This window comes from Drosophila serrata, unplaced genomic scaffold (assembly GCF_035046125.1).
Source record: "Drosophila serrata isolate PLE 108 unplaced genomic scaffold, ASM3504612v1 contig_382, whole genome shotgun sequence".
Classification (NCBI taxonomy): Eukaryota; Metazoa; Arthropoda; class Insecta; order Diptera; family Drosophilidae; genus Drosophila; species Drosophila serrata.
Genome location: NW_028257280.1, coordinates 8197139 through 8214880, shown reverse-complemented (window position 1 = coordinate 8214880; position 17742 = coordinate 8197139). Strand labels below are relative to the sequence as shown.

The 17742-nt window shown below is 40.9% G+C and overlaps 1 protein-coding gene across 12 annotated transcripts in view; it reads left to right on the top strand.

Moving 5' to 3' along the window:
• Positions 1 to 17742, top strand: part of LOC110185683 (diacylglycerol kinase eta) — a 44827-nt gene that overhangs the window by 10240 nt on the left and 16845 nt on the right. For all 12 annotated transcript variants that reach the window (XM_086840903.1, XM_086840904.1, XM_086840901.1 and 9 more), the window contains one exon: positions 15074 to 15154. In XM_086840903.1, coding sequence (XP_086697029.1) covers positions 15074 to 15154 — 81 coding nt within the window. The remainder of the gene's footprint in view (positions 1 to 15073; positions 15155 to 17742) is intronic.

Genomic DNA, 17742 nt, shown 5'->3' with positions numbered 1-17742 from the left:
ATACCTTCTTAGGAAAGTCAGCTTAAATAAAGTGGCTTTGGTTAGGTTCTTGGAACTTAAAGAAAAGTTATTTTTCAAAGAAGTTGTAGATACATTATTCCCATTTGTAATATCCATTTCCTGATCATTTTTCGAAGTGCACTGCCTTTGTGTATGTGTGTCGTGCCTGCGGCCAATGATTGCGTGCCTCGAATGCTATCAGCACTTTTGTCCTGGCATGTGCGTGTCCCTCACACACAAGGATCAGCACCTACATACACCGAGCATGATGTCCTGCGGCCGTGTGCAAATGTTTATTGTGTTTAGTGTGTTGAAAAATTTACATGGCGCTCCCGCTTCCCTGAAGCAGACCGTGTTGTAATGTAAGCAGTGGACAATGAGCACATTGCCATTTCGGTGTCCTGTCGGTATTCAATGTTCAGGATTCAGTACAGTATCCTGTGGCCAGGTGGGGTTCCGGTGTCTGCCGTGGAGATTAAGTTCTTTCAATGTGTGGCAATGCCCTTTTCGTTTTCGGTATTAGCCAACTTCCCTTCAGGCTCGTGGCCCCATAAAATTGGCAAATCATGTTTGGATTTTATTGTTAGGGCAACATTAGGACCAGAATAATTAAAGCAGCAAGAATTGTTGACGCAATAAAGGACATTACGATGAGTATGGAATTACTTTTATATTAGACTTTTTTTGAATCATTCGTTTAAATACTTCTTAAATCAGTAAGAAGTTCGCCTTATAAAATACTGAGAAGCAAGAATGAGGATTTTTGATTGATTTATCATTCCCATTATTTAAAACAAAATTAATTAAACCCTTAAATTATATAATGTCCAAACAATTTGATTAAATATGAAAAACAACACGCGACAACCTTAATTATTCCATTTCGTTAATACATTTCAATTACCAGTGGGACATTTTATTCATAAACATGTAATTGTACGAAATAATTATGTTTTTGTAAAGTTATTGAATCCCGGGGACATTTTGTTTTTTTAATAAATGCCAATCATGCATAATTGAAATCCCATTAAGGCTCAGCAGGATAATGAAACAGTCGCCATACATTGGAATTCGGACCCGCTGACGTCAAACGAATGCCATTGAGTGCGGTAAACAGTCCGACACTTTTCACTTTACGTTCATATTTTTGGCTTTATTTTTCGGTAAACGCGATTAAGTTTTCATAAACAAAAAACTTGTTTTGTCCTTCGCCATCCATTCGGTTTGCCTCTAAAATTAGACACAAAGGTCGAATATATTGCCTGCAACCGGAGGACGAAAGTTTTCGCATTCGGTGGGTTCAAGGGGCAAGCGGACCGGGGCTGGGCTGTCAGGGATTTTAAAATGTGCATTTCTGAAGAGACAGAGGAGACGAAGACAAATGTTGACACAGTCAGGTGGGTCAGATAGCCCAGACACAAATCCCATAGAAGGAATGCAGAAATATATAAAAACCATAATCCTTAGCCAAAAGTTCTTAGCCATCGGCAAGCAAGTAGGTTAGGAGTTGGATACAGCCCACCAACCCGAACTGTCTGCAAACAGTGGAATCAATATGAAATGTACAAATCGTAGGACACACACTTTCCATAAGGCCAATTTGCATTTTATTCGAGCATTTTCCCGTCGGGACTCACTCGATGGCAACAGCTGCGAGTGCATAATTTGCAGGCTTAGTTTGCGAAAAGGTTTGCTCTTGCTACATAGCTGGTAATTTATGTACACCCAACCCCGGGCGAATCAGGCCCAATGAGGTCACACATGGGCTCCTCCCACCCAGAGTTGGAGCCGGAGTCAGGGGCAGAGTCACGTGCCGACAGCCCACAAAAAGGGCAGACATTTGTTTCGCTTTTCTGGCCAAAATCGATGGCCTGATATGGGTCTGAATGTGAAACAATGGAGGCAGCCACATGTGATATTTTGACAAACTGCATAAACAAACCGAGGATTATACATGCACGAAGAGCTTCACAATGAATTCAAATTAATTCCACAAAAGTGATTTTGAGTTCTTCAAATTTATCACTCGTGAGTGTGTTTGGCGGGTAAATAAATATCTACACTGATTCACTGTGAGAAAATTAAAGTCATCTGAAAACTTATAAGCGACTTAGCTATTTAAAAATTAATATTTGCTAATGATAGAATTGATATTTCAAGGTTCTTCATAGTTGTATTTATTATACTCCGGCAGGGTATTTTTATTTCAGTCTGAAGCTTGTTAAGGTGTCAAGGAATCATTCCCGACCCTATAAGTCATATATATTCTTGATCCGAAACAACAGCCAAATCGATCTAGCCATATCCGGTCAAAAAATAAATTTTAAATTTTTTTTCGATATTTGAAAATTGTATAAGGGGTTACATCATTAAAATTGTTAAAAATTGGCAAAAATTTGAATTTTTTAAAATGTTAAATTGAGTATGCAGATTGTTTAACCCAATAAAAACTAACATAAGAACGACTTCCGAATTGAACAAAATGCGTTTTTGGCTTAGTTATGAGATTTTTTAATTTTAAATTGTCGATAAAAATTTTATAAATTTCGACTCAAAGAATGGTGTTTATAATTTATTTAGAAGCTTGTAACTCATGAAGGAGTCGTTTCCGACCCCATATATCATATATATTCTTGATCAGCATTAACAGTCGGACCGATCCAGCCACGTCCGGTCGAAAAACAAATTTTGAAATTTTTTCGAAAAATTGAAAATTTTATTAGGGGTTACATCATTAAAATTGTCAAAATTTGACAAAAAATTGAATTTTCGAAAATTATAAATTAAGTATGCAGATTTGTTAACGTATTAAAAACTTGCACAAATATGCTTTCCGAATTGAAATTAATGCATTTTTGACTGAGATATGATGAATTTACTCTGATCGGTTATAGAAATTTCTCAAATTTTAGCTTTAAATCATTTCCTCAGTATAGCCTTTGGCTCTTATCTTTTTGTTATGTCTTTGTTTTGTCCAACTTTTTGATGAAACAATTCTTTGCCTGCTGGCCGAGTTATCCTCTGATATCCGCATCATCCGTGTCAGTCAACAATCTGTAACAGAGAAAATTGTCAGTCCGCCAATGATGAGCTGCAACCAAATGAAAAATGTCAACGAGATGAAGGCGGATGTGAAGTGGCAGTAGGGGATTGACTGAGAAAACCTCTAGCCAGGTCCAGTTCCAGTTCATGTCCCGGTTTTAGTCCCAGATTCAGTCTCTGTCTCTGTTCCAGTCCCAGTCCCAGTCCCAGTTCTTTCATTGCGTCAGGCCCAGCTGTCGTAGATGTGTTGTTTGCCTTGTGGCATATACACGCAACAAAAAACTTACTATATCATAATTTATAATACTAAAACTATTAACAACTTTGCTCTTAAGCTATTACAAAATGTGGAGTATAGGAAGGAAACTATTTCATTTAATTTTGAGCTATTTTAAGTATATATATTTCTCTCAGTGCCTTCACTGAGATGCTTGGAGCTCCCAGCTACCGTCAGTTGGCGCTAGTTTAATCAGCATAAATGTTGCCTCGCATGTGGCGCCGCCTGGGCCTACTCATTTTGCCGTTTTGCATACTGGAGCGGCTTTACGGACTTTAATGACTGCATAAACATCGACCCAGAAGTGGGGCACTTGCTCATCTGCCCGGGCCGCGAGGAGCGGCGTGTCCTTGCTTCCGTACGTCCCGCAACATCCTGCACTTAATGAACTTGTTCATTTGTTGCACGTGAACGGAATAAAAGCCTTGAGTGTGTCGCACTATAAGGATGTCGACAGTACGTATATTTCTATATTTCTCTTGTCATTCAATGCTACGTGACAAGGGGAGTTGGCAGGACGATAATGACGGGAAGATGGCGATGTGCTCAGCATTGACACTGAAGGCTGCCGCTCCACGGCCCGTTTTGTATTATCTAAATTTCATATTTATTTAGGTGGGTTTTATGCTGAATCCCCACAGAACCCTCGGGATGTTGCATTGTGTGTCACCGAGACACTTGTGTCACCCGGCCAACATTGTGATATCCATAAGATCCCGAAGGGGAGGCGGAAATTAATATAATCAAAGGACGAAATGAATTTGAGCGCGAACGAAACAAATCAGCAGAATAATTCCCGGATGACTGTCAGTGGGAAAAACTTGTTGTATTAATGCGATAGCCATCACATAAATACACACAACACGAACAATGGACAAAACCAATTTAAGGCCCATTTGAAATATTACGCATACCACACGTTGGCCACACGCACACGCTGTCCCAGAAGTTGGATTAATTCGGGGGCGGGCAAAGTGGGCGAACGGTCAATTGCCATGTCCAGGACCTCCTTCTCCATCCCCATGCTCCTGCCCGGAAATCCCCCGCCACTCGTCATAATGCGCTCTCGGGGAGGGGATGGGGCTTAGCCGTCATTTATGTCGGCGACATCTGCGTCTAGCTCACTCGTTAAATGCCTCAGGTCGCCTAATCTCCTGTTTGTATGCAGGCCGCAGGATCAACTTTGTCGGTGGGGAAAAAAGTTTTCTTTTCCCAGGAGTTTTCATCTTGAAGCACTTGTGGGTGTCGCCGTACTAAGCCGATAGAATTTCCATTTCCAAATTAAGTTTATTTCTGTATTAACAATCGATTACCAATTGCTTAGCGCGTCTAATCTGTCCGAAAGATTGCTATCGTTTCATTTGTGAGATACTTTTTCGGTGTTTCGTTTTAATTTCATGCATTTTACGTAATACCCACGGTAGGTGAAAAATCTCCATCCCCAGCGCTGGCTGAATGTATGTAAATTTATTCAGATATGTGCTGGCAAGAACCTTCTAGAAGACCGAGGACGAGGTTCCGGGGGCAAGGTGGTCTCAAGGGTGCATTAAGCTAACAAGCGTACTAAATGTACTACAAAACGTGGCAACAACAAACCGCAGAGACAGTGACGTCGGCACTGAAGTGTTGCCAACACTCTAGCAGCCCACGGGTGTGCGCCTCAATGTCTGTGCGGAGGGAGTGGGTGGGTGGGGATGGAGGGGAGGAAAAGTGTTGGAAAACTTATGCAATGAAAAGCGGTGCAAGAAATAAATTGCAAGCTGCGGCGGCTCTTCTTGTAAACATGTGCTCATTAGTTCCTGGCATCTCGCTGGAGATCCATTTGTTCAGGGCGGTTATTGGGAATGCAATTAGAGAAGCTAGTTCAGTGTAAGGCCAAAGGTCACGACGGCTACACACTTGCCACATAAATTGATATTAAATATTTGGTAGCATTCTTCGGGTAGGTCTTTAAATTTTGTGTAGAGTGGAAAAGCCTTGCTGGCCACCGGAAATGAAAAATATTCTGGATGAACGGTCGCAGCGGTCGCCATCAGATGCAGCTCGTGAAGTGCGAAACTTCCGCTTTGGCCTCCCGTAACTTCGAAGGCTGCCCGGCTGGAATTGAGAGGCGTCCTCCACAGTAATGTTGCCATGGCACCTCTGTGTGACTAGCAAATATTAAGGACCAAAGGACCGAGGACCAAGGGCCAAGGACCAAAGCCCAACTGCCATTACCATTCTCATTTTGAGTTATGTGTGACTAAATTGACATTTCACCTTGATTAATGATCTCGGAGGTAGGGATATAGCATTCGGGACTTGGGACTCCGGGACAGCTCCATCATGGTGCCCGCTTCCAGATTCGGTTCGCTGGCCAGACTCGAGCCACAAGCCACAAGCCATGTTCCGAGACGAGGTCATTGTCTTTTGTGTGCGACTCAAATTTATTGTAGCGCATTAATTCCCCCGCGGCGGATAGAAATCTTTTTAAATGGAAAGCAATTACGGACGGCGGATCGCCGCTTTTGTTACGGCTCATCCTCGGCCGGGATAGGAGCCTACATATTTGATTCATTTGCAAATTGTTTGGCCAGCAGCAGAAGCGGCGGCTCAAGGGTTAGCGGAGAGAGTTAAAAGCGGACGCTTGGCGGCTAACGGGGCGCATGAATATTTAATTGACGTTCAGCCCTCGGGCGGAAAAAGGTGCAGGCGCTGGCTTTTAAATATATTCTGCGAAAATTCCTGGACATTTTCAGTGGCTGAAACGGAAATTACTTACTTACCTCTTTTTATACACTTTTGAAGGATATTTTAATTTTAGTCAGATGCTTGCAAAACAGTGAAGGAGTCATTTCCGATCCTATAAATCATATATATTCTTGATCAGCATTAACAGCCGAGATCGATCTAGCCATGTCCGGTCGAAAAATAAATTTTCGAAATTTTTTCAAAATTTGAAATTTTTATATCATTAAAATTACCAAAAATTCGCAAAAAATTGAATTTTTCTAAATGTTAAATTAAGTATGCAGATTTGTTAACCAAATAAAAACTAACATAGAAACTACTTCCGAATAGAATTTTATGAATTTTTGGCTTAGTTATGAGATTTTTAAACTTTGATTTGTTAAATAAATTGTCATATAATATATGATCGATTTCCGATACGATTCTATAATTAAATTGCAAGGGTATATAAACTTCGTCTTCCTGATATTTATTTTACTTTCTTATTTTTTGTGTAACTCTACCGAACCATTGAATGCCAGCCTATTACTTTTAAAGTGTATTTACTCCTTGTCGCCTTGTTTTTGCAAGCCTTCGTTTATTAATTTATCATTATAATTTATACGAATTCCGCTTGTTTCATCTCTGTCAGCGGCCGAAAGTTTCTTTTGAATATTTCCCCTATTCATGGAAGGGAAAACCGAAGTTTTAAATAACGCAAAATCGAGGCACCAAACTCAAAGAGGCATAAATTGGGCCGAAAGGGAAGACCGAAACGGCCTTCGTGACCCTCATTTCGCCCCTCAACCTGGAGGCCAGGCACTCGTGCGGCATCGAAATGCTTAGCCAAAAAAGTTTTCGGGCTCAAAGACAATTTTGGCCACCTTGCTCTCCGGCAACACATTCACCGACAAAAGGTAACGCCCGAAATGGGTCGCAACAAAGGCCTTCTCTTGCCATTTATTGAGTGGGGAATCCTTTGTGTGACAGTGTCCTGAGAAGGGCGATGGCCTTCTAAAATTTCCGGACAGCGTTGCCATGGAAAGTCCCAGCCTGTCAGAAGGAAATCTTTTCTAGGCTGAGCAGTAAATGATTTGGGGAGTGAAACTCGAAAGGAGGGGCAGTAATGTGCCAATTATATGGCCATTTAGTGTAAGCGAAATATACTTGATTCGATTTACTTGTTTCTTGATCCGAACCTTTGCCAGGCTTCCCATTCAGCTGTCGTAAATCAATCAAGGTGCTTTTAAGTATATATGTATACACTTTCAAGTTAAATTTAATCAACGCCAAATACATTTATTAGATTAACTAAATGGACAGAAAATGGTCTAAAGAACCTTCTAACCATTCACATAAAATTAAATACAATAAAGGCACAAGCTCAAGAATCAAGGTGGAAAGTCAAACTAAAAATAACATCATTTGCTTGCCTCTAACATGCAAATTGAAAAACTGTTTTCGCAGGCAGCACAGGGATTTTCATTTTAATTTTAAGCTGCCATAAACAACAAGTAAAAATAGAAGATAAGCAAACCGGAGCTTGGCCAAACTTTGCACACGCACACCGCACCGAACCGCACAAGTTTCGAGAAAAACACCAGGTAAATGGGGCAAGTTATCATTAACACCTCGCTGATCCTGGCATCTTCTCGTCCTCGGTATCCCTGCGCCCTGGAGAAATTAAATGGGGACTACGACGGGGCTAGAAAGGTGTTGGCAGTCGCTGTGGGCGCGTGATTCCCAAATTGATGGGCGGCCCGGCATGGCACTCTCAGGTTACGTGGCATCAGCATTTATGCGAGGATTTACGCTCGAAAATAAATCCTTCACGTGGTATTAGGGAGATGCGCACTCTCTTGCGGCTTTGGGCCTCGGCCCCAGGCTCCAACTAAGACTCCCTTTTCTCCCCTTTGGGGACAGCATGTCGCCCAGTTTATGCACATTTTATGAATATTTCCGTTTTAAGTGGTTTATGTATTGTGCCCTAATGGTAAATGTCGGCCAAAGTTGTCCGAGTCATTGGCTCCGCAAACACCATCGTTTATTGAAAAAGTTCCTGGGAAGGCTTTGGGTTTTGGGTTAAAGAACACCAAGTCACTATTATTTAGGGCACTCGGAAAAATAAAACTGAACTTTGTGGTATCTAGTTTTAAGTTTTACTTCATATTAATCCCACATCATAAACATTTTAACAACAAGACAGAAAACTTTTAACTTAACTAAAATATGTTAATATTAATATATATATATCAAGTGAAACAATAATATTTCCATTCAAATATAATCAAAACTAGAAACTGTGGACTGTTTATGAACTTTGGAAATGGAATAGCTCTCACGTTCAAAGTTGCAGCATTGAAAAATAAGTGTATAAACAAACGTAGTTTGTCGCTTACAAACTTTATTTTAAACATTTTTATGCCAAAAGTTCAGGGTTTAATTTCGGTTGCTATTTTTTTTTCGTAAGTGCAGGCTAACAAAACTTTGCCCTCGTGCTGAGGGGGCGGGACAAAGTTTTTTACTTGCCTAGCTAATAATTTATTTGAGCACAGAGCACCATATAATTTTTACTGTCTGCTGGCTGTGCATGTTTTAGGAGGGACAGAACAAGTTGCCATCATAAATGTTTAATTTATAATGTGCAATTTTGGCAAGGCAGAAGAGTCAACCTTTTTCGCCAAATTAATGCACATTTATTAGGCTGCCTGCCAGCCAGGCAAAACGACCGGGGTCACACTTTTGTGCAGAGTCCGCCGGATAATCGGCTGGCCAGTCGGATCTGGTTTCGGTCTGGCCGGAAGCGGTTTTCGTTCTTATCAAGCTGCTGAAACTGGCACGGGAAACATCATTTTATCAAGCCCGGAACGAGGTCATGTGGGTTTTTCGTCGTTTCATCTCCGAGGCCGAAAAAAAAGAAAGAAACCAGGCGACTGGCAAACATGTTGAGTTGCTTTCAGCAACGATTTTCCACATCCCTGTGCCCTTTTTTTTCTTTTTCTTCTCATTCTGGGAACATAAAACGAGACTCATAAATTATGTTTCATAAATCACAACGCAGCGGCTCGTTTTTCGGAATTCTCTGGAAATATGTTGTACACCAATAACGGCCATACAGAAGAAATATACGAAACATGCAGGCGGTATTAATAAAATCATAAAAACCTTGTTCCAGAAAGCAATAAGCAAATTAATAAGCGGCTTGTCCAGCGAAATTAATTCGATTTAACTTATGCTTTAGTCAAACTGTTTCGGAAAAATCAATGCAATTTCAACTTATTTTACCCTTGCTGGGTATTCAATTCAATTCCCTTTTAAATTGCAACGATTTTATGTCACATGCACATGCATAAAGGACAAAATGAAATATTCGAGAACTCAATAATGTTTTATTCAGCTGAAGTTTAATTAACAGAACACGAGGAATGCAAAAAATTCATCGTTTTTATGTCAAATGAACAATCATAAAGCCATACCCCTTCAGGGTACTTATAATTTTAATCGGAAGCTTGTTACGCAGAGAAGGAGTCATTTCCGACCCTATAAATCAAATATATTCTTGATCAGAATCAACAGCCGAATCGAAGTAGCCATGTCCGGTCAAAAAATAAAGTTTTAAAATTTTTTCAAAAATTTGAAATTTTTATAAGGGGTTACATCATTAAAATTGTCAAAAATTCGCAAAAAATTGAATTTTTTAAAATGTTGAATTGAGTATGCAGATTTGTTAACCCAATAAAAACTAACATAGGAACGCTTTCCGAATTGAAATTAATGCCTGTTTGACTCAGTTATGGCATTTGTAAGCTTTGCTTTTTCGACAAAATTTTCATATAAAATTGTGCCAATATTTTGAGCTTTGTTTTAATTGATTCGCAATGTTATCCTTTACTTAATTGCAAGCTGCAAGGGTATATCATCTTCGACTTCCCGAAGTTCGATTTCTTTCTGGTTAATAATAAATATTTCATTGAATTTTGATTAACAAAAGTCACACCCTTTTAAGAGACAAGAGGAGGCAGTTCAAAAACTGTAGCATACTTTTCTGGGCGGACGAGACAATAAATTTTAATATCAAAGTATACGAATTTTAAAGAGATCTCGGGTAGGTAACTCGAATTGAAATACTTATTCATCAGCTTTACTCGTACAATGGGACACAATGGGTTCATTTTTTTTTCGGGGGCGTATACGTAATGTGTGTAAGGCTGTCATTAATGCTTACTGTGTTCGGCTCTCAATGCCACTTACCGCATCGAAATGGCCTGATAAATATTCGCCGACGCCCCAGCGCTATTAATCACAATTATTGTCAGGCAGTCTGCCTGCTGGGGATCCCAGCCGTATACTCGTTCTGGCCGGAGAACCGGGTCACAGTTGCTGTTGTTATCCCCTATACCAGGGACATGACAAATTGCGCCTTGCTCCCAAAGTAGGTTACATAGCTTCCCGCCTCCTGGTTGCGCCTCTTGCTCTGCCCAACCCCCTTCTAAATGCCTCTCTAATTGCTAACGGGTCCATTGTTTTTGCTTCTTCCCCTAAATACGTATGCAAGGGTAAAATGCTCATTTCGCAACGAGTGGGTCACATGTAATTGCCGGCATGGATGATACGGAGAGGCTGCCTGGCTGAGTGCCCCGGAACAATCAATAATGCTAACTACCGAAGGCCAAATTACAAACTCTGCGATTTGTAATCCAAAGTGCTCTCCGTTCAGCCTATGTCAGGGAACCCGGAAAAATCTCGGGCCTTAGCCTGATGATTTATGTCTTGTTTTCTTCATTAAAATGGAACCTACCCAGGGTGGGCCAAGGCTTTATTTAGAAATTGTAAATTTAAATCAGAGAAAATGGGTAGGTCTTACAGCAAGTCAAATCTTGAATACAAATTCTATTATGTTGTATTACTTTAAGTTTAAATATACTTTCTACAAGACTTTAGTTCTTTAAACAAATTTTATTGTGTTATTTAAATCGCATTATTCTGTCACAGAAATATTCTTCTTTGTGTAAGGACCAGTAACATTAGCATTAATACTTTGCGAGTATTTAAATATGGCTCTTGGCAAGGATTGGCGGAAAACAGCGGGTGACGGACGATGTTATGGCACAATAATAACTAGGAGCGGACCGTTCAGGGCTGTGTTCAAGGAAAGGGAACCCCCTTGGTTCTTCCACGGGGTGTGGCGGGCAAGTTATGCCATTAAAATGTCAAAATTTCAAGCTGCGCCACTTTTGACACGCCAAATGAAACGTGGCACGCCCACGCAGACACCTACAGGCCACGCCTCCTGCCTGCCTAACAAACACCGTCCCCATGCCAACCCCATGGAGATCCAGTTAGGGGTAGGTGAGGCTATTTAATACTAATTAGACCCAAAAACTGGTAGCCAAACTGGGTAACAACAAGGCCATGTTGCCGGCTGTGGCAACTGTGTCTCCTTTTCGCACTTCTATGCTTGTCTTTTGCTTTGTTTGTCGAAGAACTTTGTTCTCCAAAGAACTAATGGAAAAGTCAGAGGCAAATGGCTTTAATGTTCACTTTCGCCTCTGGTCCTGGTTCTGTTCCTGGTCCTAGTCGTGGTCCTCCCTTTGCAAATAGTTTGAATGCAATTGCCAGCAAAAGTTGGGGCGATGTGACATTTCAAAAGGAACAACTTTATCGTCAGGAATTCCTTGTCACTTGAAATGCGAAAGTTGGATGGCGCGACATTGATGTTCCAATAAGATTGCTCTGGCCAAGTTTTTGAACGCGCGCCGGTGAACCGATAAGATTGCTTTGATTTGCGTGCAACTTTCTTAAAGTAAATCTCTTCTGAAATAGCGCTCAATTAGTAGGGCTTACATTCCGTCAGCACTTTCCGGCTCGAGTACACTAAATTCTAATGACGGCTCCGCTCCTCTGCCTTCCCCATTAAGTGATTTGGCGTGCAAAAAATGGGGCGAGTCGAAGGAGAAGAATACGAAATGGTTCAGAAGTAATGCAAAGAAATTGATATGAATGGACCGAAACTTTTCTGCAAGCTGTACACGGCAAAGCCGAAAAAAAACGAGAAGAAATAAAGAAATAAATAAAGGGCAGGGAAACACTTTTTGTGCGCCAGGTGGAGAAATCCGAAGGATTCCAGTCCGGACCCTCGAAAGTGCGCAAATTAATGATTATTTGGGGCCGCTTTTCGTTTCGGGGCACAACAAAAAATAAAAATGAAGAAAAAACGAAGAGAAATCTCGGTATAATGCAATCAAAGTTGGGTTAATGCCTTGGGGGACTGAAGCTGATAACACAGAAAATTAGCAATTTGCCTTAATGTGTCTGTGATTGACCCCAGAGGAAAGTGAAATGAGTTGAGGCCCAGGAGAGAGAATCGCAAATCCCCCATGTGTCATGTGTAAAAAGAACGTCCCCTTTTTTGTATATTTTTCATCATTATTTTATTGATTCTTCTCGCCCAGCGCATTAAAAATATAAATCAAACATCCAAGCATACACAAATATATATTTATTCGCGTGGCTTTTAATGAGATCCGCAGCAGAGCTTCTGCTTTTCCATTCCGCTCAAGATTTGCGATATCCATTCAAGCGGAAAATGTCTGTGCTCACTTAATTTAACAAGTGCGGAAACGCGTAGCAAACAGGAAAACTCTGCCACTCGCACATACAAACGCTTCTCCCTTCTCATGAAACGGAAGCGCCGAGAGGAAAATGAGTAAGCTGTGGCAGTTATCCGAAGCTGGAGACACTCTTGACGAATCAGAAAATGCTTAAACCGATTCATGATTAAAACAAAGAATATATATTAATATACAGAAATGATCATTTGTAAGAACCAAAGCATATATGCCTGGAAATATGCTTTTAATTATGAGATGAAAAGCTAGCTTCCTGTAAACTTATACAGCCTTTGCAATCTTAATCTACACAAATAATAATTTACTTAAAGCATATTCATCGACTATTTATCAAAACCTTAAAACCCCTTAGTAGGGAATGTGAACAACGAGCTGAAATTTAAGTTTGAAATGATTTCTGGCCAACGATTCAAGTGGTGAAAGTACTCGAAATTCTCGCAGTTTTTTCATTTAACGATTGCAGCATCCTCCTTCACATCCTGAATTCAGCGAGTCCTGCGGATGGAGAATTGCGGTTGCTGTACTCGAAAATGTCTTGTAATTCCAGCAGCTACCAGTGGGGGAGTGTATCTGTGGGGATTTCCGACTGGCTGTGTATACGTTTAATTATTGTAATGCTCACTCTGCCGGATTAAGCCGCTCCGTCATACATATCCACTTGGTTTTGAGTGATGGCCTTGTTTTCAATCAATTATGTGCCAAAACAACTTATTATGATTATACTGGCGAGCCTTCCGGTTGGTGGCATTTCCTCAGAAGGACAACAAAATCAATGCGAAGGTGGCTGCCTTCGAATTTCCTGGAAACCAAAAGCAAAAAATAAAAGGTATTGTATGGGGCTCCTTTGGTATTGTGGTGTCATAAGAAGTCTTAGGGTGGCTCAAACGAAAGCTCACAACCTTCCACTGACACAATTTCGCAGATACAGAGCCCCGAAAGTCAACGAAGTTGTCTTCACATGAATAAATTATGCCAAAGAAAACAGCCAAGTACAAATAAGAGTTTTAGGAACAGAAAAAACGAAACCAAGACCCAGTCAGTTCCAGCAAAGCGGTAAAGTAAATACTACGGAAAACCGCCAGGAAAACCATGAGCTTAGGTGCTGCATTAAATTGATTTTGGATCACTTAAAGTTCTGGCAGCGCAATCCCCAGAACAATACTCAGATATTAATTGATGTGGGAATTGAAGCGCATGAAATAAAATATAAAAATCATACCTGTGCTTGTTTTGTCTGCCCCCCCCCCCCCAGCCTTCTCCACCTGTGTCTCCTTGGGGCGCAAACAAAATCAAACTTTTTGAGTCACTCGAGTCAAAAGAAAACCAATTTCGAGCATGTTCAAAAACTACTTGAGTATACAAACCTTGGCGCTCCGATGGCCTCGGACCCAGACCCATTCTCGGTCTCAGACTCGGACTCGGATGCGGACGCGGACTTGAGATTGGGATTGGGTCCGGATTCCGGGGCTCGGGTTTCGGGTCTCTCAATGTCTTGGTATTGGCATCGCCTTGTTCTGGCCGGGCTCTCCATTGTCACATTTCTATTATGTGTTTGGGCCCGGTTGCCAGCGGCCATTGTTGCCTGGTAAATATCCATTTATTTGCCGGCCTGTGTGTGTGAACATTTCAATTTCCTAAAGGACCTGCAAGCCATGGCCGTCCCAGAGTTAGAGCCACATCAAAATAGCCGCCGGCTAGCTTTAAGCATTCCATTAAGGCCAGAGACAAGGCAAAATGTACTAGAACATGTATATGTTTTTATACCCTTTACAGGGTATCACAGTTTTAGTCAGGAGCTTGTAAGTCATGAAGGAGTGATTTCCGACCCTATAAATCATATATATTCTTGATCAGAATCAGCAGCCAAATCGATCTAGCCATGTCCGGTCGAAAAATACATTTTCGTAATTTTGCCCAAATTTTGAAATTTTTATAAGGGGTTACATCATTAAAATTGTCAAAAATTTATAAAAAATTTAATTTTTTTAAATGCAAAGCTGAATATGCAGATTTGTTAACCTAATAAAAACAAACATAAAAAAACTGTTTCCGAATTGAAATTAATGCATTTTTGGCTTAGTTATGAGTTTTTAAAACTTTAAAGAATGCGATTATTGAAAGATTTAATACTGCAGCGATTATCTTCTAATTAAATTGAAAACTGCAGGGGATCTAAACTTCGGCTTCCCGAAGTTAGTTTCCTTTCTTGTTTTTCCCCGGCATCCTTTTGACCTGGCCCAGTGTCAGGCTGTAGACAAAGGCCAAGGCGATGCAAAACCGCAAAAGGAATGTTGGCCACAAAATTAAAAAAATATTATGTGGCAGAAGGGTTGGCCACAAATGATACACATCCCCTCGTTCTGTTAATCCTACCCTGACATTATTTTTAATATTTCCTCTTAATGTCTACTTGCAGTGCGATGTTTTCGACGAGATTGATCTATCGGACCTCTGCTATTTCGAGTGCGGCATCAAGAACGTAAACCATAGTTTCCAGGTGAGTTGGAGCGGGAAATGAAATACGTCCCAGTCATAATTAAACAATGCAAAGCCATAAAAATTTAATGTGAAAAGTTTGCCCTTGCTCACTTTGCTGGGCTAAATGCTTTATTTACCGCCGGGAATGTGCCTTGCCATCGTTCTAATTAGTTTGCCCGTCTGGATGGCTGGCTGCTGGCTGTGCTTTGCCCATCTGCTTGGGCCAAGTTATTACCTATTAATTTGGCAAACTTCTAATAACAATTTGAAGACATCTGCCTGGCCTCCGAATATATTTGCGGGACGTGTGATGTGACGGCGGCTGCGAAGAGTAAATAAAACTCGACACGGCTTTGATATCCTGAAGACAGATAAATAAGCCACCAAAGCAGGAACTTCCTGTTTGTCATTGTCTGGCATATATGCACAACACAAGCGGGTCTCGTTTCCATTCTCCTTGATTTTCATACAGGGCCAAGCCAAAAAGGGGCAACCAGAAGGCAAAAGCCAAACGGAAAACAAGAGAAATCGAAGCAAAATGTTTACTTCCAACGCGGGCTGCATGCCAAATTAGCATAAGTAGGCAAACTTCTGCCAGTTTGGCTGCCAACATTTTCTCCTTTATACACGAATGCGCAACATTCGATGCGGGAAATTAGAGCATTTATATGAGATCTTTCGCAGAAGGACTTCTCAGGACCGGAGCTTGTTGCTCAGTCGCGTGAGCTGCCGCCTGGCCAACAATAAAAATCCCTATATACTTATATCTTATATATATTTATAATATAAATAATAAATTTTACGGGAGCTCGAGCACGGGAAATTGCCAAAAGGCAAGCCCTACTTTCTCTTCCTCTCAGACTTTTCCTCTTCACTTTTTTCCTGAAAATGTTATTAGCGAAGGCGGTGCCCATCATCGTTTTTATTGTCTTTTATCAGTTGAGTTTCCACGGCTCTTGGCGTGATTCCAAAGTGCCCTCAAGCCCATATATGTATGTATCTACGTCGTGTATAAAAAAAGTGCTGCCTGAGAGAATGAAAGGAGGTGGTATATCCTTATTTTGGGGGTTGAAAGTGGCGAAAATCTTAAAGCTACTGGAACCCTCCAGGTAGCCGCAAAGCTCCGCTTTATATTTCCCTAAATAAACTGTGGCTCAGCGCCATGTCAGCAGAACTAAAGCGATAAGTGTTTTTTTTCCCCGCTTTATTTGACAAAATATAAATTCAATTTGATATGAACAAGGACCGCCCACGGAGCGAAAGTCCTGTCAATGGCACTGCACTGCGAGTCCTCGCCAAACCCATCAACAATGTCAGCGACACTATAAACCGCACACAAAAGCGAATACTCGTTGCAGTCGTCAGTGTCACGAAAACATAACGACAAATAAACCAATGAGTGGAATATTCAATAAAAAAAGCGAAGGGAACACAAAAACGAGTTCGTTGCAAAAACCAATTTCCCGTGAAAAGACCATAAAAGTTTTCAATCCATCTTGATGCACTTAAGTGCAAAGAGATCAGGTTAGGCGCGGCCAGACAGGGTGAAAAATGTGTACACAGTTGGGGCAGGAAAAATAGCACATGCAACTCCTAAATATCTAAAAATACTGCCATTTAATTTATTTGATTTATTCACATTTAATATCCTGACAGTTCATTCAACAATATGAAATATTCAAAGCTTAAATCAAAGATAAGTCTACATGAAGATTAAAGGAGTTCCTCTAATTGTGGCATGACTCAATACACATTTTATGTCAGATTAGGTTGTCTTTTGTATTTTATAATTCCTACTTCTTAAGCTGCCAACCATAGGTATTCCTACCTTACTTCTCTCAAAGTGTCAGCCCTTTAAATTGGTGTTTGGCATTTAGGGCACGTAAGCGGCAACTTAACTGGCGGCCACGTGCCTCGAAACTTTTCCACTTTTCAGATACAAATAAACAATGACAGAAAAGGTTTAGCAGGGCTTTTGTGCAGCAGTAAGCGGTAAGCGCATTGTTGGCCAATTCCCGAGGCAGAGCGTTTTTGAGGCTTAAACCGATTGTGGATGTAAGTACTCGTGTTGTTTACAACTTGCATTGGCAGGGCTTAAGCGTTTGCAAAAAAAAAAGAAGCAATGTGATCCTGCAACGGGGCGTATGAGTAATGTGGGAGTCTCATAACGCCAAGCAAACCAGCTGATGTTCCATATCCCATTTTATTTTATATTGTATAACCGAAAAACTTAGTCCCAGGCGGCATTCTGAATAACTTCTGCTCTTTCAATCATCCATCTTGAAGATATTGTTTAGGCAAAATGAAATGGGCTCAGCTGGCTCCATTGTGTTCGCTGGCTCAGCTATTGTGCGACTCTATCAAAGAGAAACCTATTACCATGGCATTATCCAATCACAGATTTCAATTATAAACTTTATGAATTGCATAAGCGCTTGGAAGGGGGGCAGCCCAGCACTTGTGGGGACCTAATTATCGCCATCATCCTTGGACAAGGACACCGAACTATTCGAATGTCGTCAACAAAGGGCAATCAGACGTGACAGCAATAATTTGCATACTTCGCTTAGCGAGCAATTTTCAAGTACCCTAACCGAAGGAAACCAA